The 24,271-nt window shown below is 38.6% G+C and overlaps 1 protein-coding gene across 9 annotated transcripts in view; it reads left to right on the forward strand.

Annotated features, from left to right (window-relative positions):
• The window catches only part of ECPAS (Ecm29 proteasome adaptor and scaffold), a 101,189-nt gene that overhangs the window by 19,041 nt on the left and 57,877 nt on the right, over nt 1-24,271 (forward strand). For 8 of the 9 annotated variants that reach the window (XM_041761244.1, XM_041761243.1, XM_041761246.1 and 5 more), the window contains 6 exons: nt 6,765-6,895; nt 12,435-12,551; nt 14,013-14,131; nt 15,588-15,737; nt 19,167-19,335; nt 21,973-22,112. In XM_041761244.1, coding sequence (XP_041617178.1) covers nt 6,765-6,895; nt 12,435-12,551; nt 14,013-14,131; nt 15,588-15,737; nt 19,167-19,335; nt 21,973-22,112 — 826 coding nt within the window. Of the gene's footprint in view, nt 1-6,764; nt 6,896-12,432; nt 12,552-14,012; nt 14,132-15,587; nt 15,738-19,166; nt 19,336-21,972; nt 22,113-24,271 lie in introns of those variants that run through there. The other variant, XM_041761247.1, reaches the window with a different exon arrangement.

A 24,271-nucleotide genomic window follows, 5' to 3' on the forward strand; every position in this document is an offset into this window, starting at 1 on the left:
TAGTGCCCTATGATTGTTGCGGACAGTTGCATAGGGTAGGCAAGGTTTCTTAGACTGAAGGTCAGAAGGCTCCGTTCTAGTTCTTGCACTGCTGCTAATTACCTCTTTGAACTTAGGCGGGTCCCTGAAATGCACTGTTTTTTATGTTGAACAGTCTTTCAGTCCTTTCCAGCTGTGAGTTCAGTAGAAGTCTTTGTAGTACAAGTTTCAAAAATTATTTTCTTGGATAGTAGGTTCATGGGTGTTTATAATAATTCATGAAACTGCACACTTATATTTTGTGCACTTTTGGAAATGTTTTATTTCAGAATGAAAAAGACTATTTTATTTTATTTTATTTTTTTGAAAAAGATTTTTAAAACCCACAAGACTGGGTTTCTTACATCTACATGGCACACCCCCTTCCATTCCCTGAAATTCCAACTAGATTAAAGACTTGAATGCAGAAAGCAAAATCATAAGAGCAAGAAGAAAGAGAAATCTATAGATCAGTAGATAATGACAGGGATCTCCAGGGCCCACCCCCAGGTTCAGTGATTTGTTAGGAGAATTTACAGGACTCAACATATATTTGTACTCATGTCCAAGATTTATTATCACGAAAGGATAAAGAGCAAAATCAGCAAAGAGAAAAGGCACATGGAGCAAAGTCCAGAGGAAACCAGGTACAATCTTCCAAAAGTCTTCTCCCAGTGGAGTCTCACAGAGCATGCTTAATTCCTCTAGCAATGAGCTCTGACAACATGTGTGACATCTTGTCTACCAGAGATGCTCATTAGAGACTCTGCTGAGGGCTTTTAATCAGTGCCGGTCATGTTGGCATCTTCTGTCTAACACGCGCCAAAATTCCAGGTTCTGAGAAGGAAAGCAGGTGTTCAGCATAAACCATATTATTGGACAAAGGGCTCAGGCACAGTGCCACTATTACCAGTTCTGAGAGTGGGGGGATCTCTCCTGAAATCCATCTCCATATGCCAGCCAACGGCCAGCCTGGCAGGCAGACATTTCTAAGGATAGCAGTCTCAGGCCTGCTATGTTAATAACTCTTTTCTGTAGAATATACTGTTTTTTTGTTTTGTTTTGTTTTGTTTTTTTGTTTTGTTTTTGTAATCTTAGAGTAAGAAAGGCATTTTTAAGCATGACTAGAAGCTCTGAAGCCATAAAAGGAAGGAAGGGTAAATTTATATTTTAAAAACTTAATATGAAAAGAAAGTGCTGGGATCCCTGGGTGGCGCAGCGGTTTGGCGCCTGCCTTTGGCCCAGGGCGCGATCCTGGAGACCCGGGATCGAATCCCACGTCAGGCTCCCGGTGCATGGAGCCTGCTTATCCCTCTGCCTGTGTCTCTGCCTCTCTCTCTCTCTCTCTGTGACTATCATAAATAAATAAAACTAAAAAAAAAAAATAATAATAAAATGAAAAGAAAGTGCTGTAGTCACAAGGCATACTAGGAAAAAAGTATTTATGATGTGTGGGAGAATAGAGGCAGATATTTTTCCCCAATACTTAAAAACTCTTACAAGTCAGCAATTCAAAAGAATAATGAGTAATTTGCTGAAGAAGATATTTCAAAGAACCAATAAATATTTGAGAAAGTACTTTACCTCAGTGATAGGTATAAAGTAAGACAACAGTGTGATCCCTTTTCATCTATCATATTCAGCTAAGATTGATTGCTTACAGTCTTTATAAAATTGATTACTCAGAGTAGGAGTGGGTATGGGGAAATTGCTACTTACATACACTGTTGGTGGTATGAATTAGCACAGACTTTTCTTTTTTAATTAAGTTTTTAATTTTAACTCCAGTATAGTTAACATACGGTATTATACTGATTTCAGGTATACAGTATAGTGATTCAGCACTCTGTACATTATTCAGTAGCAGAGACTTTTTGAGGTATTTTTCCAAAATCTGTTAAACTTGATGACACAACTACCCTTTGACTCAGCAGTTCCATTTCTAGGGTTTTAACTTACAGACACCCATGTAAGTGCACGGGTGCATGGATAAGAATGTTCTTTGAAGCATTGTTTGTGGTACTATAAAACTAGTAATAACAGGAATAGAGGATTAGGATAGACAAAGTTTCCAGGTAGCCATTAACGATTGGATTTTTATTTAGTACTATGGGAATATATTTAAGATTTTATATGTACCCAGACATTTTAGTGTTCTTTATTTGGTATTTAAAACCTGACCTGAATGGATATGTGGTTCTTTATAATCTTTGATTGTCCCACTTAGTGTGAGTGTCCATATGTTTTATTACAGAAATAGGAATGTATTTGATTACAGGTACTACTCTAGAACCAATTGGATGGATAGGGTTATTTGAAATACACAGTATATACACCATGTTATCATTCTAAAATTTAAAACATTCTGAGACATATATTGCTCCAAAGGTTTCCGATAAAGGATTTGTGTTCAAAGGAAAAAAGAAAGGCAAACTGTAAAATACTCTATGTCATATTCCAGTTTTTAGGTTAAAATAATGTTAGTTTTATGAACAGGAAATCATAGCTCAGAATATATTCTCCACATATAACAGTAATTGTCTGAGGTTATTGCAATGTCTTTTTTTGTAAGTGAAAATAACTTGATAAGAGTTTATATACGATAAAGGTCAGAATTGTAGAGAGGATGAAACTTGCTTCTGACTCTGAAGTAGTGTTTGTCATCACAACAGTATCTGGAGGATCTCACTTCCTACAACTAAAAACGGAGTCTGTGTGAAAGATGAATTTGAGTGTTGGATTTTTTTTGAATTTTCAGAACTTTTGGTTACGGTCCTTTTTCTGACTATACACTTTTGGGGTCCTAGGCCTAAGTTGCCTTGCCACTTTGATGAGGTTGTTTCCTGGGTTGGGTAAGGGCATAGAGTTCAGATTTAGATTATTTTTTAAAAAGATTTTATTTATTTATTCATGAGAGACACACACAGAGAGAGGCAGAGACACACAGGCAGAGGGAGAAGTAGGTTTCCTGCAGGGAGCCCAACACGGGCCCCGACCCCAGGATCCCAAGATCATGTGCTGAGCTAAAGGCAGACACTCAACTGCTGAGCCGCCCAGGCGTCCCAGATTCTTTTTTTTTAAGATTTTATTTATTATTTCGAGAGAGAGCAAGAGCTTAAGTGGGGGTGGGGTGGGGGAGGCAGAGGGAGAAACAGACTCCCCACTGAGGAGGGAGGCAGTTTAGGGCTCAATCCCAGAACCCATGAGCTCATGACCTGAGTTGAAGGCAGCCACTTAACTGACTGAGCCACCCAGGCGCCCCAGAGTTGAGATTCTTTCTGTGCCTCTAAAAAACAAGATTCAGGGACTATACTTGGCTAAATCTTTACTTTTTATTTTGTTAGCTTTGACAGGTTGATAAATTTAGCACTTGATTATATCAACACTTATTTACATTTCTTTTCATAAAGCTTGAACATGATTAATTACCTTTTATTTAAAATATGATGTGTATCTTAAGATGGCATTAGAGTGTTACACTGATCCTCAAAGAGTGTAGCAAGCTTGAACTCTTCCTCAGGTACAATTGATTTGTTTTGGAGGGACCCCACCTGATGTTTGGTGCCCTTTTGGCATTCCCATATTCCCATCATAAATAATTTTATTGGATTTAGAATGCTACATTTTCTTTTCTAGAGAGTGAGAAAGTTTAGCACTATACTGGGGATACATGGGAAGAAACCGAATGGTTGTATGAAAAATGAAAGAGACATGCTTCACTTGGTTTTTTAAGCCTTTAGTACAAACTCTAGGTCAGTTTGTTATGAAGAATTTAACTTTCTGCTGTCTTCCACAGAACAATTCTTCCATAGTTTCTTTTCTTTCCCCTAAAGATTTTATTATTTTTTATTTAAGAGAGAATGAGCAGTGGGGAGGGGTAGAGGGAGAGAGAAAGAGAGAGGGAGAGAGAAGTAGACTCCCACTGAGCAGGAAGCCCAATGCAGAGTTCAATCCCAGGACCCAGAGATCAGGACCTGAGCCCAAGGCCAGTGCTTAACCAACTGAGCCACCCAGGCGCTCCCTTCCATAGTGTCTGTAGCTAAAATCCTTGGGCAGTTTTTACTGCCGAAGATCTGTGAGGCACTAGGGCAGAGCCTCCTGTAACTGGCACAGATATTGTGGATTGATTTCTTAGCGACCACGTAGAATCATCTGGTCTGCTAATCTCACAGCCATCTTGCCTGCCTTTCCTCTTCCTCCTTCTTTTCTTCATTATTGATTTTAAAAGCTAAACTTTATTTGGATTTCACCACTTTTTCCCATTAACGTCCTCTTTTTGTTCCAGAATCCAACCCAGGGCACCATGCTACGGTTAGTTGTCCGGTTTCCCCCATCTCTTCTGGTCTGTGACAGTTTCTTAGCCTTTCCTTGTTTTTAATGATCTTGAAAGTCTTTTTTTTTATTTTTTATTTTATTTATTTATGATAGTCACAGAGAGAGAGAGAGAGGCAGAGACACAGGCGGAGGGAGAAGCAGGCTCCATGCACCGGGAGCCTGATGTGGGATTCGATCCCGGGTCTCCAGGATCGCGCCCTGGGCCAAAGGCAGGCGCCAAACCGCTGCGCCACCCAGGGATCCCCTGATCTTGAAAGTCTTGAATGGTACTGGCCGAGTATCCTGTAGAAGGTCTTCCAATTTGGATTTTTCTAGTTGTTTTACTGATAATTAGATAGCGGGTGTGGGGCTTTATGAAAAAACACCATAGAGGTGCAGTGCCCTTCTTGTCACATCCTATCAGGGATCGTGATATCCATGTGACATCAGTCATGGTGTTAGCTTTGATCACCTGGTTAAGAAATAGTATTTATCAAATGTCTCCAATGTAGGGTTAACATTTTCCTCTTTTTATCTTTGGAGGCAAGTCACTAAATCTAGTCTACTTTCTCTAAGAGGGTGGAGGTAGAAATGAAGCTGTACCTCCAGCAGGGGGACGTATCTACATATATTATTTGAAATTCTTTTATAAGAGAATGTTTTTCCCCAGGGAATTTAATCATTTAATCACTTATTTACATCAGCATGGATTCATGTAGATATATTGTATACTTTGGGTTATAATTCAATTCTGCGTTATTTATTTTCTCCTTCAGATTATTCTGGTCTTGTCCATGTTGAGACTCTTTCAGGTGGCTCCTGTAGACCTTTGGCATGTTCCAGGCCCCATTTTCTTTTAGCATTACCAGATCCTTCAGATTCATCTTGCTTATTTTCACTGCCCCAGCTCCAGAATCAGTCATTTTTTTCAAGTCAGTACCATTGGAAAGTGGTATTTCAAAACCAAGATTTGGGTGCAGGGTGTGCTTGTTGCTACCAGAATGTCTTGCCTCTATGTTCTTGCAGTGTGTGTGTGTTTGTGTGTGTGTGTGTTTGTGTGTGTGTGTGTGTGTGTATGTGCGCGTGTGCCTGTGTGTGTCTTTAAAAAATTATGGAAAATTTCAAGTATATACAGAAGTATAAATTCTTTGTATCTAACATGCAGCTTGAATATTTATCCATTGGTGGCCAATCTTAGTTTCATTTATACGGCCTCTTCCCATTCCTCACCCTTCTGCACCTGATTATTATTTTTTATGAGGACCGACATGAGTCTCCTTATTTACTTATATTAAAAAAATAAAAATTGTACATATTTAAGGTGTACAGTGTGATGATTTGATGTACATGTACATGTGGGATTATTACTGTAGTCAAGCTAATTAACATATCTTCTCACATAGTTACCTTTTGTATATGTGGTGAGAACATCCAAAATTTACTCTCTTAGCTAATTTCTAGTACACTTTTGGTTATTTCAAGTAAATCCCAGGAACCGAATTATTTCACCTTTAGATATTTCAGTCTTGATCTCTGAAAAATAAAGACTCTCTTAAATAAAATTTTAAATTGAGGTATAACTGGATAGAAAGTATGAAAGTGTAGAGCTTGATGAATTTTTATCAAGATATATATCTCTGTAACCATCACCCAGAACAAGATACAGGTCCTATCTAGCCCCCTAGAAGTCTTCTTAATCACCTGTGATAATCACCTTTAAAAACAAACATAAACCACAATACCATTATTATACCTAAAAAATTAACAGTAATTCCTTAAAAGAAAAGGCCCAGTTGTTTGCAATTGGTAGGTTCCCCTGTCACTACCCCTCCCGTCCCTCATAATGTCCTGGTTACTTGTTTTGTACTTTGTCACAGTCTGGGTTTTACAGAGAACATCATGGTGGTGGTGGTGAACATGTTTCTCTCATAGTGGCTTTCTTGGTTGAGACTGGTCTCTCACATTTTGCTTAGGTAATCCCAGTATGGTTAGTGGGCAGTGGTTCTGTCTTTGGAGAAACTTCTTCAGTAGGATGGCCTCACCAAGTATATATTGTTCCTGGTGTCTGATTAAAGTTCTCCTTCCTCTGCTATCTAGATCTAGATTTCTTCCAAAACTAAAAATTTGTATTCTTTTCAGTATACAAATCCTTTGGAAGAAAGAAATAACTATATGTAGGAGAGAATTTTGATATTTTTGGCTTTCTTTTCCTCTCTAGGGGCTAATTGACCAGGACAGTTGTAAGAAAGTATAGTTAGCTAGTAAACCTTTTTAGTGTTATTACCTAGTGTGTCAGAGTCATCTGCCTACAGGGCTAGTTGTGGTTAATCATGACAGATCTGCAGTACAGAAAAAGGATTATGCTATAAAAATACTTAGTTTTGGTTGTGTTTGATTTGTTAAGTTCTTCTTTTTTTCTTCTTATATTATAGATCAGCTTGAACGGGTCTTTTTACGACTTGGCCATGCTGAAACAGATGAACAGTTACAGAATATTATATCTAAATTCCTTCCTCCTGTTTTGCTCAAGCTGTCCAGCACCCAAGAAGGAGTACGCAAAAAGGTAAGCATGTTGGGACAGTTGAGGGAATTAAATGGTGAGAGTAAATGGATATATATTATGAAGTGAGTTTTCTCTTCTCATTATTGAAATCTAGGTTTATGATCTCATTATGGCCTTTCAAAATGGAGAGTAAGTCTGGGACCAGCTTACATGATTTAAAAGTAGCTTTTGTATGCTTAGCACAGCTGCATTTAGTACCAACTGTACACTTGGCATCAGTGCCAGATGATATAATTGAGATAATTATTCTGAATATGTGGAGGCTTGATCAAAAATCCATGCCCTTGATTCCAGTGTGAAAGTCAGGTGGTAATGGGGCAAAATTATTCTTTAGCATTAGATGACTGTGAATACAACCTTCATTAAAATTAAGCAAAATATATATATTTTTAAAGCAAGATATTGTACAGCTCCTGTCTTAGGATTCTGTAAAGTACTGTCACCAAAAGTTAGATAACTGTCACATCAAGATCGATCCTCCTTTTTGCTTTTTCCTTTTTCCTTTTTCCTTTCCTTTCCTTTCCTTCTTTTCCTTTCCTCCTTTCCTTTCCTTTCCTTTCCTTTCCTTTCCTTTCCTTTCCTTTCCTTTCCTTTCCTTTCCTTTCCTTTCCTTTCCTTTTTCCTTTCCTTTCCTTTCCTTTCCCTTTTCCCTTTCCCTTTCCCTTTCCCTTTCCCTTCCCCTTCTTTCCCTTCCCCTTCCCCTTTCCCTTTCCCTTTCCCTTTCCCTTTCCCTTCCCCTTCCCCTTCCCTTTCCCTCCCCTTCCCCTTCCCCTTTCCCTTCCCCTTTCCCTCCCTATCCCTCCCCTTTCCTTCCCCTTCCCTTCCCCTTCCCTTTCTTTTTTGTGTATTTGAGAGAGAGAGAGCACCAAGTAGAGAGGAAGGACAGAGAGAGAGGGACAAGCAGACTTCCTGCTGAGCCGGGAGGGTTCTATCCCAGGACTCTGGGATCCCGAAGGCACATGCTTAACTGACTGAGCCACTCAGGCGCCCCAGGATCTTTCCTCTCCCTTTCCTTTTCTTTGGATTTTATTTTTAAGTAATTTTTACAACCACTCTGGGGCTCGAACTTAGAATCCTGACAAGAGTTGTGTGCTTTGCCAACTGAGCCAGCTAGGCACTCCTCAAGATTTTCTTTTTAATCTAAATGTTCTACAGGGAACATTTGTCCCCTTCATTTTTAAAATCGTTCATTAGTCTTCTGGTGTATTTATACTAGACCTTCAGGTCTTAGAGCTGTCATCATGTTTCATCCCTTGGGCCACCCTGATTGGTTGACAATGGCTCCTTGGAGGTCTGCCCTGAGAGGGATTCTGAGGCCCAATTTGGGTTCATTGGACAAAAAACATCCTTAAGAATGTCTGTTATGTTTGTAGGAAGAGACAGGACATTCTTGTCCGGTATTTGACATGCCGGGTTGTTAACACTGCCTTGCTGAATACATATGTATTTGATCTTGTCACTGTCCTATTTAAAACTCTTCTGTGGCCTTCCATTACCCTCAGGAGAGCAAGGTATAATAAAGAGCCATGTTGGTTTCTGGTTACTTATTTAGCTTCTTCAGTCTCATCACTCGTTTGGCAAATACTAAATGCTTTCTACTGTATTCCAGGTGTTAGGGACAGTGCTTTCTACTGTATTCCAGGTGTTAGGGACAGTGCTTTCTACTGTATTCCAGGTGTTAGGGACAGTGCTTTCTACTGTATTCCAGGTGTTAGGGACAGTGTTTTCTACTGTATTTGCCAGGTGTTAGGGATATGCTGGTGAATGAAAGAAACATCTAGTTGGGAAGACTGGTATTAAAGAAATCAGGCAAATAGTATCCAGATATAAATTGTAATAAATGCCAAGATAGAAAACAATTCTATGAAAGAATATATTTGAGGACTTGCTTTAAACTGAATGTGGGGCATAAGGAAGGCCTCTGTGGTGTGTAGGAAGTAGCCAGACAGAGACATGCAGAGACCATAGGAGACACAGAAGGCCCCATGCAGATGTTTTGAGTTGGAACAGCTGGTGACGCCTTCACGGAGCTGAAGGGCAGACGTGCACTCAGTGATAGGAGTGATAGGTCAGACATTGGGCAGAAGAAATAGGGATTCCAGTGGGCAGCTATTTGAAAACTCACATGTAAATAATTTCAACATGTGAAATTTTGTGAGTGATGAAAATTTGCATTGATTTTCAGTTGTGTAATGTTGGGTTCCTAACTATTAATGTCATGATGTTCATTAGACTTAACCAAGATATCCCTCAAGGTAGCTGGTGATTTGTGGATAAATTGAGTGAAAGAAATAAAAGTTTCAGATTTCTCATGACATATCATTAGAGTACATTTGCTGTTTCAAGGAAAATGAGGTTTGTTATGTATAATTCTACCTTATAGCCAACTTTAAATTTAGGCTGTCATTAGAATAGCTAAAAATTAAAGACTGACCATACCAAGTACTAACAAGGTTGGACTGGAACTCTCACAGACTGCTGGTTAGGAGTGTAAATTAGCATAACCACTTTGGAAAACTTCTACTCTAAAGTGTATCATATGCATACTCCATGACGAAGCACATCCAGTCCTGAGTTTATATAAAACAAATACTGTATATGTGTGCACTAAAAGCCTACCTAAGAATGTTCATAGCAGCATTATTGGTAATAGCCCAAACTGGAAATAATCTCATGTCTATCAGTAGGAGAGTGGATAAATTGTGGTATTTTCTTACTAGAGCAGTGAAAGTGAACTGCCAGCTATGAGCAACAACATGGATGAATCTCAGTTATGTTGAGGAAAATGTTCAGATATAAGTTACAAAAATTTAAACATGGTGTTCGAAGTCAGGATAGTAGTTACTTTGGCAAAGAAATATAGTGAGTTGGGGGGGGCATGAGGTGCAGGGCTTTTGTGGTTCTAGTGTATTTACTTTATGAAAATTTATTGAGCCATACACTGAATTGTGCACTTTAGCTATGTGTTATACTTTCAATTCAAAAAGCGTATTAATGAATAAATGAATATAAATGCATGAGTATTAAGAACTGATATGGACAAGATACTATATACCCAAGGCTAGTGATTCTGTAGTTTACTGATAGGTTAATAGTTACCTAGTTGTCCATGGAGGAGGTTGGTTCAGTTGAAAAAAAAATTTTTTTAAGATTTTATTTATTTATGAGAGACATAGAGAGACAGGGACACAGGCAGAGGGAGAAGCAGGCTCCATGCAAGGAGCCTGACATGGCACTTGATCCTAGGACACTCCAGGATCATGCACTGGGCTGAAGGGAGGCGTTCAACTGCTGAACCACCCAGGCATCCCAAGTTGAAAAAATTTTTTTGTATTTATGGGTTTATAGAGGGTTTCAGAAGGTGGATAACCAAACTTAGGAAATTAATATTTAATATAATATTGTTCGAAGAAAACTAAGTTATTCATTTATTTAAAGTAAAAAAAAAGATTAAAAAAAGTGTATGACTATGAGCATGATTGTCTTATTAATAATGATTTCCCATTGAGTCCTTCTAGGACTCAGCCTCGATTAGATAGATTATCAGAAGAGGACTGTTTCCTTGAGCCTCGTTCTTCCTCATTCTTTCCCTGTCAGTCAGCTGGATCTTAGGTCTGGACAGTGAGGAAGTTGAGATGAAAATATGTGTGTAAGTTTTAATGCAAGTTTCTAGGTCTCTGTAAGGTATCAGTGGTTCCGAGAATGTCTAATGGTGACAGACAGACACTTCAGATGAATTGAACTCAACTCTCAGTGTTGGAAAGGTTTAAAGGATGGGCTCTGATGTCAGATCTTGGCTATGCTACCTAGTGGCTCAGTGTCCTCGGACAGGTTACTTCAGTTCTCTGGGCCTCTGTTTCCTTACCTATGAAATGGGAATGCCGTTCTACCTCTCTGGTTGTTGTGAGAATCAGATAGGAAATACAGAATGCTATGCAGAAGTGTGTTCTGCACAGAAACTGTTGATAAATGTCAACAATTTCATTATGATTCATTAAACAGACAGATTATAGATTTGTTATTCTTAAAATTCACATTTCATTATTGTTCTAGGTTCATTTGAACTTCTGTTGTCAGAAATTGTCTTACAACTTACTTTCTTTATTTTTTAAAGATTTATTTATTTATTTATTTTAGAGAGACCGAGAGAACTTGAGCATACATGTGAGTGGGGAGGGGGGGCAAAGGGAATGGGATGAGAGGAGTCCTGGCTGAGGGCAGAGCCCCACATGGGGCTTAATCCCATGGCCCTGAGATCATGACCTGAGCAGAAATCAAGAGTTGGACGCTTAACCAGCTGAGCCACCTGGGCGCCCCACTACAACTCTCTTTAGTACTTGCTTTGAGGGTAGAGTGTACATTTCAGAAATGATGGAAAATAGTGTAGACCTGGCCCTCCAGAGCAGATACCTCAAATCTGAGACTTTCTCAGGTGAGGCTTTCTACAAATGTTATTTTTCAATGCTCCATTTCTTCTCTTTGAGCAAGATAATCTCACTCTTAGAGTAAGAGCGGGGCCATCTGACATAAGCCTCTGGATTTTGCTTTCCACCCACAGGAATTACTGACTTGCAGATCTCTCTTTCTGTTCTCTCTTCCCACTTGAAAGACAGGAAGCTTGTTATTACTTAAAGCTCTTTAGTAGAATCAGATGATCTTCAGCATAAAGTAAAACTTCTCTAGCATTTTACCTGCGTCCTTTTGTAACCTGGGCGCTGCTGTTATCTCTTATCACTCTGCGTGTCAGTCACATGCAGTGTGTCACATTAGAACTCATTCCTTCTTGTAACCGATTCTCTGCTTGGAAATTCATCTGGTTGTCAGGATTTAGTGTTCCTGTCACTTCTAAGTCCTCCTTGATCTGGCAGTCTTTCTGTTCTGGAAACCCACAGAGTCTTGTATGTTTCCCTTTTTGTTGCGTTCACAGTGTACCTTAGCCTGTTTGGGCTGCTGTAACAGAAGGCCACAGACTGGGTGACTTAAACAGCACTTGATTTCTCATAGTTTCGGAGGCTGGGAGTCCAAGGTCAGGGTGCCAGCACGTTGCATTCCTAGTGGGGGGACCTTCCTGGTTGCTAGAGGGGAGCCTTCTTGCTGCTTTCTCACAAGAGGAAGAGAGACAGGACTCTGATCCTGTCATCCCCTTACTAGGACATCAATCTCATCATGGGGGGTCTACTCCCATGATGTTAGCCAAAGCTAAGTACCTCCTAAAGCCATCAAACTGGAGGTTAGGGCTTCAACAGATGAGTTTTGGGGAGACACAAACATTCCACCTGTGGCCCCGGTGTGCTGCAGTTGTTTATTCACAGGGGCTCTGGGGGCTGTGCCTCAGTATAAGCTCATACGGGATCCTGGCTTTGGGGAACACAGCATTTTGGAGTAAGACCCTGATTTTTTAAATTCCCTTTCTGGGATGTCACATTTATGTCCTTGAAAAGCACAAAGTAGCCGCTTCTTATCACATTAAGTCACAGTTGAGAAATGAATTTGTTTTAAAGGTATCAATAATTTCAGTGCATATCTTTTTGTATCTTAGGTAATGGAACTGCTGGTCCATCTGAATAAGCGTATAAAAAGTCGCCCTAAGATACAGCTCCCGGTAGAGACACTACTGGTTCAATACCAGGACCCTGCTGCAGTTTCCTTTGTCACAGTGAGTGTTCTTTTGGACTACTTTCTGACTTACAGTGAATTTTCTCTCCTAACATTTATTAGATGTCATCAATACATGGGCAAGTTTAGGATTTCACTTTAGACTAATTCTAAATGAAACATGAGAGGTTTTTCTTCAAATGACACACTGTTTTTCCACTGAAGTGGTAGGAGCAGGATATAAGGCATGGACGTTTCTGCTGGCCAAAGGAAGGTTGGTGAAATGACTTGTCAGGTATGCAGATATACAAAGGAGTGATTTGATTCTTAGTCAAAGGTTGTATGAGGAGAGAGAAGAAAGGGTTGTGCAGCTTAGGCATGGATAAGCAATAATAGAAGAAGGAAAAGAAAGGGTAAGTGGCAAGGATAGGAAGCTGAATTTTAAAATCTGTTAAAATTTCTATCTGTTTCTCATATATTTAGAAAGATATCCTTTTTAAAAGTGAAGTAAACTGAGGCTGGTAAGAAATGTTCCCATTGAATTGTCGTGTTCATGAAAAGTAAATGTATAAAGATGTTGATGCCGTGTGAAGTCAGATGATCTTTTTGTGGCCCTAGCATTGAGGCTGAATCTATCGAGTTCTATCTGACATCTGGATTCCAAACCTTTGGAGCCACCTACTGGTCCAGACATCTCTCTTTGCCTACTCTGGACATAAAGCTTCATTACAGATGTTCCTTTCTTCAAGCAAATAGAAACATTGTGTGTCAGTAAAACTGCCAAATAGAATGTCTTCCAAAGAATAACCTTATGAAGGCTGTTCTAAAGTGAAGAGCCCTTCAGAAAAGCAAATCTTTATCGTATGCATAGATCCAGATATACATTTATGAGTTTGCTTAAAATGCAGTGTTCATATGGATTCTAGGGATACAAACATACCTACAGCACTCAGTTTCCCTTGGTTCATCATCCATTGTTCAGTTATCAGTGAGGAACCAGAGTGCTGCCTTGTACCAGGGTGGCTGTAGTGACTGACCAGTTGGGAAACAGCGGCCAAGGCTTTCACAGGGGGTCTCCCCTTTGCTTGGAAGGATTAATGCAACATGCCGGGAGCTCTGGTGCTAACATGTGGTATATAGGTGCAGATAGGCCAAATGCTTACTTTTTCTTCTCAGTGAAAATTGCGTATTTGCATGCTTTATCCTCCCCCCAACTTTGAGGCATAATTGACAAAATTGTATGTATTTAAAATGAAAAAACATGATGCTTGATACATGTGTGAGTGGTTTAGATTAGGTCGTGCTCCCTTACATGAGCACATCTTAAAGCAAGCATTTTTAGTAAGTAGGGCTAGCATTCTTCCTGAGATGTAATAGTTGATCAAGCTGTAATAAACATGTGATAAGCATACGGAGAGAGGTGATTTCTTTGCTATAACTCCCTGAGTTATCAACCTTGTGTTTTCATTGAAATCCTAGAGCATTTCCTTCACACTCACTTGCTTTTCTCTCATTGCATTAGAATTTTACGATAATTTATGTTAAGATGGGCTATCCTCGCCTACCAGTGGAAAAACAATGTGAACTGGCCCCTACGCTTCTTACTGCCATGGAAGGGAAGCCTCAGCCACAGCAGGATAGGTATGGTTTCCTCAGTTATCTTATCTCCCACCTGCATGAGTCAACAGCTACTTTTCATAGAGTCACACATTTGGTTTTACTTGGGCCAGTGTGAAGGCTTGAGCTCTTTCAGCTGACAAATGATTGAATTTTTTTTTTTTTTTTAAGATTTTATTTATCTATTCATGAGAGAGAGAGAGAGAGAGGCAGAGACACAGGTAGAGGGAGAAGCAGGCTCCATGCAGGGAGCCTGACGTGGGACTGGATCCCGGGTCTCCAGGATCACACCCTGGGCTGAAGGTGGCGCTAAACCACTGAGCCACCCAGGCTGCCCTGATTGAATTTTTTGTGTTACCTCAACATTACTGTTTTGGTAATTATCAAATTTCTTGATGTGAGCATATTGAAAAGTATGCGGAACTAACAACATGTTTCTCAGTCTAGATGCATTTATTTTGCCAATTATTTTGAAGAAGCTAATTTCATGTGATTGCACAAATTAGTTATAAAGTGCTTTTCATCAAAACATTTCTATCTTGGAGTATATGAAGTTTTAGAGCAGTTTTCTTAAAGGAACAGATCACTTGTTTCTATTAATATGGGAATTGGAGGGGTGAAAAGATTTGCATAACACTCTTAGTTTCAGATTTGGCTCTAAGTACTGTAGTGTAGCTTGGTCAGCATCATCAGGAAGAGCACAGAAACTGGAGGCAAAGTGGAGTTAAATGATGGTTTACTTTGCCTTTTAGAGCACATGTATTTTTAAAAGAGAGACTGTAATACGGATATTTACAAATAAAATTAATAAACAGTACAAGCACTCTTTGAAGTTTTCATGTGTAATGAAAGAAAGAATTTCTGTTACATAAGTTCACACGTTGGAAATTTTCATATTCAAAATAGTACCATGATCGGTTTTTAATTTCTTTAGATTTAGAATAACTTTTTTTTTTAAATTTTTATTTATTTATGATAGTCACACAGAGAGAGAGAGAGAGAGGCAGAGGGAGAAGCAGGCTCCGTGCACCAGGAGCCTGACGTGGGACTCGATCCCGGGTCTCCAGGATCGCGCCCTGGGCCAAAGGCTGGTGCCAAACCGCTGCGCCACCCAGGGATCCCTAGAATAACTTTTTAAATTAACTGTAGAAAAGAAAAAATTTATTGAAGGAACATATTATAAGTTGAACTATACCTAAAGTTTAATAGAAAATCTCTTTTGGTAACTTTAGATACTAACACTGAGGGCATATTATAAACATTTTTTCCCAGTGTTTTTGGTGATGACCCAGATTGGTAAAATGGCAAAGAAACAAAGCTAGGCCAGCTCCTAAATTAGGACTTTGTAAGTTGGTGGTTTTGAAAGTGCAGGGCCCTTACACTTGCCACTTTTTGTTAGTGATTTTTGTTTTGTCTGTTATGTGCATGTATAAAAGACTTATTTTTAAAGTAGTTGCAATAAATGTAATTGTTTTTTCAGCTTAATGCATCTTTTAATACCAACCCTTTTTCACATGAAATACCCTGTTGAATCATCAAAATCAGCTTCTCCGTTTAATCTTGCTGAGAAACCAAAGACTGTGCAGCTGCTTTTGGACTTCATGCTAGATGTCCTTCTGATGCCTTATGGGTAGGTTAAAAAAGAAAAACATAGCAACCTTGTTATTGACTGCTTTCACTGTGTAGGGTTAAGTACTATTTTAAATGGTTCAGCTTTCACTTGAAAATGTCTGTGTCTCAGGTTTTCATTTTTTTTTTAAATTTTATTTATTTATTTATTCATGATAGTCACACAGAGAGAGAGAGGGGGGCAGAGACATGGGCAGAGGGAGAAGCAGGCTTCATATAGGGAGCCTGACGTGGGATTTGATCCCGGGTCTCCAGGATCGTGCCCTGGGCCAAAGGCAGGCGCTAAACTGCTGCGCCACCCAGGGATCCCAGGTTTTCATTTTTGCTGTAGCCCTCACCTCTTCTAAACCCCAGCCTCACCACTTGTTGACCTTATAGGTGTGGAGCTGCTTTAGGATTTCAGACTCAACCTGTCCCAGCTAAATCAGTCTTTCCCCATAAAAAAAGTTCCTTTTCTTTAATTGCTGTCAGTGCTGCGATGGTTCTCTTAGCCTCGTTGGTGTGCGGTTAAAAAACGCCTCCAGCCCTCCTTTTTCTTGTTGCTAATACCAGCCCCCTGATACCCCCTCCCTGCTAACTGACTCGTCCCAGAACCACTCTCACCACTGCCCACTGCGGGCTAGCTTCATTTCTGCTCAGCTCTCTTCATGACTTTCTCACCAGCTGCTTTTCTCTAAAACTCTATTCCTGCCAAAGGGATCCCTGACTTTATTTTTTATTTTTGTAAAGATGATTTATTTGAGAGAGAGAGAGAGAGCCTACTCATGCTTGAGTGGGAGAGAGGGGTAGAGGGAGAGGGACAGACTCCTCTAGGGGGTGGGGCTCTATCTCATGACTCTGAGATTAGGACTTGAGCAGAAATTGCTAGGGATCCCTGATTTTTAAAACACACATCTTACCAGATCATACCTTTAAAATCCTTGGGGTATTATTTTCCAGTCGTTATATACATGCATGCAGTTCATGTATTCTCCTGTGTCCTTGCCTTTCATGTTTTAAGAGAATACAGTTCTCTGCTTAGAATGCCCATCAGAAAAGAAGGGAAGAAAGAAAGAAAACAACAGCCAGAACAACCACTTTGTAAAAGCATCTCAGACTAGCTTAGAGGTGTCAGGTGTGTGTGTCTCTGTCATAAATTTCCTGTCCTGGGCAGAGGATGCTATATTCCGGGTCCTTTTTACACTAACCATACATCTGTATTGCCATGTTTTTTTTTTTTTTTAAGATTTTACTTATTTATTTATGAGAGACAGAGAGGGAGAGAGAGAGAGAGAGAGAGAGAGAGAGAGAGAAAGGGGGAGAAAGGGAGAGAGGCAGAGACACAGGCAAAGGGAAAAGCAGGCTCCATGCAGAAGCTGGACGTGGGACTCGATCCTGGGACTCTTAAGATCACACCCCCGGCTGAAGGCAGGTGCTAAACCACTGAGCCACCCAGGAATCCCCTCGTGTTGTGTTTGTATCGTATTGCTGACAAGTCCATCTTCCCTAATATACTTGGGGACTCCTTGAAGTCAGAGCTCTGGTCCTTTCAGTGGCCCAGGTTGTGATCTGCTTCTAGGCTACTGATTTTCTAGGTTGTTTTGCTTGAAGAGATATTTATCTAAAATGCTGCTTTCATTATGTTTCTTCCCTAGTCATAAGTGTACTATGTACTATAAGCTTAGCGTGTGGAGCCTCATATCCTCTGTACCCCCATCCAGACACAGGAGGGCTCATGCTGTATAATTTCTTTCCTTTCTGGTTTGCTCCCCTTATACATCTAGTGTGGTGGCTTTATTTTCCAGACCTTAAAACACTTCCACTACCTCTAACCTGTTCACTTTTAGTACGTGTCATATCATTTCTTATTTCTTGGTAGTTTGTTTGTCATGTGATAACATGTCAAAGCTGTCATATGTATTGCTATTATCCCAACCTGCTCCAGATGGCAGAGACTCAATCTTACACTTCCTGGTATTCTTCTGTCTCGTGCTTAGAATGGTATTTTGCATAATGTTAGCTGTTCAGTAATTACTGATTCATTTACTTACTGCCACCAGTCTTGGTTTAACTGAGAAATAAATGAAAACCTCCTTTTTATAGTTGTTAAATCAGGAGGCAGCCAGAATTGGCAGGTGATGATGGCTTTGGTAAATAAACTTTGAAATCCAAATTTAACTTAGGCACACAATGTCCTCAATCCAGTTTTTCTTAACAAATCCAAATTTAACTTAGGCATATAATGTATTCAATCCAGTTTTTCTTACAGTGGGAATTTGCCTTGTTTTTATAAAAATATTAAAATGATTCCTTAACACGTTTTTTTAAAAATAGACTTAGGATTGAATGGATATAGCATATAAGTAATGTGGAATAATTTACTATACCATCAGGATCTAATAAGTGTTTTAATTTTTATTATAGCAGATACTTCATTTTAACATCCAGTCTGATAATTCATCAGCATAGAAATTTATTAGGGTTTGAAGGGACTTGAATTAAAATTTTTTTCAAAGTTTTCCTTTTGTAGATGAGAAATACCAGTTTAACTGAATCAAAACAAATTTACCAGAAATCTTATTTTTAATCCATAGAAGCCAAAAATGAAAATAGAATGGTAAATTAATAAACAAGTGGCTGCAAAGGGCTTTGAGCATACAGTGGGAAAATCTAATTGTTATGGCTTTTCCTCTTCTAGTACTTTTGAATTTTTTTTCCTTTTGAGGGCATTTTGTGCTTGTGTAGTAAGTGGTTTGGAGGTTTCAGTGGATTTTCTAATGCAGGGATAGAAGGAGAACTAAAGGTGAATTGCAACTTAACAGAAATGGGAATGACTAAAAATGTTCTGTGCTTCGGGTACAGAATAATGCTTGTTTTTTTTTTTTTTTTTTAAATCCTTCTTATCATCAACTGACCTTTCTCTGTATCTGTCAACCCAAAACTCAAAATGCAGTAGGTCCATAGTAGCTCTTGAAAAGTTTATAAATTGAAAGCAAAATATATTTTTTAAAAATATTGTATTTATTTATTCATGAGGGACACACACAGAGAAGCAGAGACACAGGCAGAGGGAGAAGCAGGCTCCATGCAGGGAGCCCGATGTGGGACTCAATCCTGGGTCTCCAGGATCACACCCTGGGCCGAAGGCAGGTGCTAAACTGCTGAGCCACCCAGGGATTCCCGAAAGCAAAATATTTATATTCATTGTTGGTAACTGTAATAGTTCATTTGTAACCAAGTTGAACAGATGGACTGTTATGGTTAATTTGCCAAAGGTGTAAATACCTTTTTTTAGATACCTTCAGAATTTTTCTTTATGGTGAAATTTTAATTTCAGGTATTCTAGAAAAATTCTCTGGGGGAAAAGTATACGATTGAATATATTAAATGTGCATGTACATGTTTATGTAGGTGTTTTAATAAGGAGATTAAATGTCTCTTTCCTTTTCAGATATGTGTTAAATGAATCCCAGAGTCGCCAAAATTCATCTTCAGGACAGGGTTCTTCTTCAAATAGTGGGGGAGGTTCTGGAATACCACAACCTCCCCCAGGAATGAGTTTTTATGCAGCTAAGCGAGTTATTGGTGATAACCCGTGGACACCTGAACAATTGGAACAGGTATCACTTCTTGTTCATAATGGAACTTCACCCCACATGCTCGCCCCTAGGAGGTCCATGGAAGCATGTGTAACATAATTCCCATGCCTTCAGTCTCTCTAAAGAAACATCTTGGCAAGGACTGATGACCTAATGTGCTCTCTTCATTGTGTCAGTTATTTGGTACAGCCCCAGAGAAAGGGAGGAGTGGGAAGTGCTCTTTAGTTTATCCACCATTATGTACATAGTTCAAGGGTGAAATACAGCCACTTAGAAACTGAGTATGTTTAACTTCTTTCATTTTAGCTTTTAATTATGGGTTTAATAGTCACCCGGGCTATTTTGGTACAGTTAAAATGCAGTTTATCTTAGATGGTTCAGCTTTTTAGGGCTGTGTATTTTATGTAAAGTGAAGAACTCCTATACTCACATGTGACAATATGGGAGAAAAGCATGACTCCCTTTTCTGTTTCTTCCTGGGAATTGAAAAATTGGCATTAAGCATTGTATTCTGAATTTAAACAGGACACAGATGTTCTCTGAGCAGCTTTTATAAAAGACTGGTGCTCTCCAGAGAAGTTGCCTCAGTGTGTCTGTGTCACCAGGCACCTCAGGGAAGAACAGATGAGCTCAGTATGTAATTATTTTGGAATTCAAGCAACGTGGGTCAGTCTTCCAGTCCTCCCTTTCTCTCTCCGTGGCAGTCTAAATGATTGGATATTTTTTCTTTTTGGGAATGTAAGTGACTGCTGATCAAAAAAAGTGTTCCCCAGGAGAGGGAAAAGGCAGGTGGGGCATTGCAGCCACTCACAGATTTACAGAATGATTTGTTCAGTGAGGGTTATGCTTGATTAGATTTATATTTTATAGATTTTTTTTTCTCCCTCCTCAAACCATGATATAAGTAAGAAAGGTAAATGGTAGTAACAGCTTCTCTCTATTAGGTTTGAGCTATGTGACCGGTACTATGCTGAGCACGTGGAATACAGTTGTCTTGTTTAATCCTTAAAACAACCTAAACCCAGCTGAGATAAGAGAAATCGTTTCATTTTGTAAAAGGAACTGAGGTTTTGAGATGTATCACTATCTCACTTCAAGTGCTAGGCTTTGAATTTAGGTCTCCTGAGGACTAAAGCTCTACGTGCTAGAGAATAATTGTTAATATGAAATTATAGTCTTGTGTTGGTAATTATTTGCTAATTTTCAAGGGCCTATCCGTGTTTTTTGTCAGTTTTATAATCTAGTGTGGAAATGAACTATTTAGTTTCAAGGATGGAATAAAATAGTTTTTATTTAAATAAAATGGTTTTTATTTTTTTCTCATGACAAAATGATAATATAAAGATTCAAGTAGTACAGAACACCACAAAGAGAATGAAAAATGACCTGGAATCCTGCCACCCTAGTGTGTCATTCTACAGCCTACTGTGTGTGTGTGTCTGTGTGTGTGTGTGTATATATATATATATGCAAGTACAGTTTTACATGATACATTTTAATGCATTTTTATATATTGTACACTTTATATATTGTACATTGTACACTTACATACATTTACATATAATACAGTATTTGTGGTTTACTTTTTTCATTTAACAATATATAAGGTTTTTTAAAAAAATCATCTTTTTAAATGTTTTATATAAAATTATGTGTAAACCACATAAGATTTTAACTTGTCTCTTGATGGACATTAGCATCAGAAAACAGTTTTCTGTTTTCTTTGCACTTTTTTTTTGTTTATATCTTTATGTAGTTAATGTCCATAACTGTATTTCTGTGGCTTCAGTAAGTGTTTGTCTTTTCTATTGTAGCTCTTGCGACAAGTAAGTTGTGTTGACAAGGGGAGGATAGACAAGCATTTTATGATCTGTTTATATACCTTTTTAAATTGCATCCATTGTCATTTAATAATTATAAATTCAATCTTGACTCATATACATAAGAACTATTATGTAATTGATTTTTAAAGATAAAGGTAGTTTTAAGATCTATTTGCCCTAGAGTTCTTTGTTGTGAATTCATAGTGCCTTCACATCCCGTGAAGTTCTAATTAGAATCCCTCTTCAGTCTGTGTTTCATTTCAGTTAGATTGAATACTGTTTGGTTAAAATTTCACTTGCCTTGACTGGAGTGTGTCTAACATCCTGTTGTTTTCAGTCTATAAGAATGTTGAGGACAGAATGAACATGTTAACAATAGGGTGAACCTCTGTGGAATGTGGTTTAGTTTTTTTTGAACTGTCTGAACAGTCCACGAACTACTCTGTTCATAATGTACCACACTCCTACCTTTAGGCTCCAAATTTGGACTTCATTTCAAGGCTTTATCATTCCAGAGAGACTGTAACCTAAGTAGGAAGGCTGGGTGTCATAATGGTCTTTGAGTTGGAGAGACTTGGCTTTGAATCTTGTTTTCATCACTTACTATGTGTCTGAGTCTCTTAAGCCTTGCCTCAGTTTCCTTGTAAGAAGAATGAGTATAATCTTACTTATGTCATAGACTGTGAGGGTTAAATGAAATCATGAATGTACATTACATACAGTTCCTGGCACATTTAAGCCTAAACAGGAGCTGCTCCTGTTGCTACTGTTAATGTTTGGTTGGTGGTATTTGTTTCTTTGATTACAGTTTTTCCCTCCCTTCGTTTATCTGCAGTGCAAACTGGGGATAGTGAAATTCATAGAAGCTGAACAGGTGCCTGAACTCGAAGCTGTTCTCCACCTGGTGATTGCTTCTAGTGACACACGCCACAGTGTAGCGACAGCAGCGGACCTAGAATTGAAAAGCAAGCAAAGGTAAACTACATCCCTTTTCACCTTTAAAAAATAAAAAGAAGCTGTATATATATATATATATACCCTTTTCACCTTTAAAAAATAAAAAGAGGCTATATTTCTAGATGCTCACTTGACACATATTTATCCTTTCAGGATTTTCTGTAATGAGACATTCAATTTCTGAGATTATGAAATGTACCTAATTTGTAATAAAGACAGTTTGCTTATTAGGAGCAGGATTCTGTGTTAGACAAAGAAGAAAAGCTGTTTGGAGAAGCAGTTTTTTTTTTTTTTAATTTTTATTTATTTATGATAGTCACAGAGAGAGAGAGAGAGAGAGGCAGAGACACAGGCAGAGAGAGAAGCAGGCTCCATGCATTGGGAGCCTGACGTGGGATTCGATCCCGGGTCTCCAGGATCGCGCCCTGGGCCAAAGGCAGGCGCTAAACCGCTGCGCCACCCAGGGATCCCTGGAGAAGCAGTTTTAAACTTGAATGGATTAGAACTATTACCATAAGAAGTGAGACCTTTGTCAGCGAGGTAAATGGACTTAAAGAACTAATGTTAAGAAGAATGCCCAAACCCAGAGATGGTTCATTTTTTATTCTCCCTCTTAGTTAAAACGTTTAAGATTGTTTTTAATAAAGGATATGTAGGTTTCAAGACTAATATGGTAAAAATCAGGTCCCATGAAAAGAGGTGCTGAATAATCTTATGTCACACAGGAGGAAAATACAAATTCTAATAGGCTCAGAGAAAATATTTTGTGCGAGCAATAAAATCAATACAAAATGAAACACTGGTGTACCAATTTGTACCTATTGGTAAATAAAATTGTGTAACAGTTGAAACTCCATTTAAGTTTCTATTGAAACTGCTATTTTTGTAGTCTGTTGATTGGCATTATAAACCGAAATAATTTTTGGAAGGCACTTTGCAGTATGTAATGAATCACAAAAATATTTATAATCTTTTATGTAAATCTTCTGGGAATTTATCCTAAGACAGTCGTTCAAAAGAAGAAAAAGGTTTTATATAGAAACATGTTATAGATTTACTCATTATACCATTTCCTGTAATTTTAAGAAAAATGGAAAAAAATTCAAATTTCCACTATTATATGGAAATGGTAGTAAATTAACTATGTGTCTCTATATGGCATATTATATATCTGCCAAAATAATTATGAAAGTTATAAAGCAACATGTAAATTATCCCCAAGTAATGGCAAATGAACACATCAGAATATAAAATAATATGTGTATTGATTTAAAACATGAGATGTGTGAAGCCTGAGAAACAGCATGAGAAGTTGAAGTTACCTGGTTGAAAAAAATCCCAATTATGGAATAGTTATGTTCTTCATTTGTTTTAATGCTTAATGTAGTAACATGCTGAGAGGCAGTGGAGTGCATATATTGCATTTTTCCTCTTCAAAGAAACCAATAAAGGGGGTGGAACAAAGTAAGGAAGTTAAGGTCGTTGTGTCTTTGGTTGTGTGGTTACATGTCAGTAAGCAGACAGCACGTGTGGTGGCAGCTGGGAGTGGTGTACCCCTGTAGGTCAGGTGAGGCAGCCTAGAGGAAGACTGCGTTGTTTTGGAATTAATTCTGGTCATGCCCCTCGCTGGTGGAGTTTGGAAGACTCTTGTAATCTGCCAGGGCTTACACTCTGTGGAATAAGGACTAGAATGTACTTTAACATTTCCCTCAGGTCTAAAATTCCTTCATGCTGCTTATCACTGCATCCTCCTGGTATCCCTTTCAAAGAATTTATGTGGATTTGGAGTATCAAAAAAACTTTCTTTAAAACTTCTCATTGTGTTTGAGCTGGCCCCACTCTTTACACCATGTAGTGCATTGGTTTGTTGGAAATGTAAATATGGTGCAGCAGTATTCCAAATCGTTTTGATTTTGTCTGTTAAAACAAGTGTACATTTTTTTCATATAAAGAGTGTAACATTGTTAAGAGGTAAAGAGTAAGTTGAGAACAACATGTAGATATTTTCCACTTTTGTTAAAAGAAAAATCCTGAAGTCTCTTTTCAAGTGATGCTTCTCTTTATTGATCTACTTACCTGCTATACTATCCACCTATTTTACATGCATAAGAAAGAAGACTAGGAAAAGATACACCAAGTTTGTGGTTACTGAAAAGGAATAGAGAAGGGGGTATGGT

Source organism: Vulpes lagopus, chromosome 7 (assembly GCF_018345385.1).
Source record: "Vulpes lagopus strain Blue_001 chromosome 7, ASM1834538v1, whole genome shotgun sequence".
Lineage (NCBI taxonomy): Eukaryota > Metazoa > Chordata > Mammalia > Carnivora > Canidae > Vulpes > Vulpes lagopus.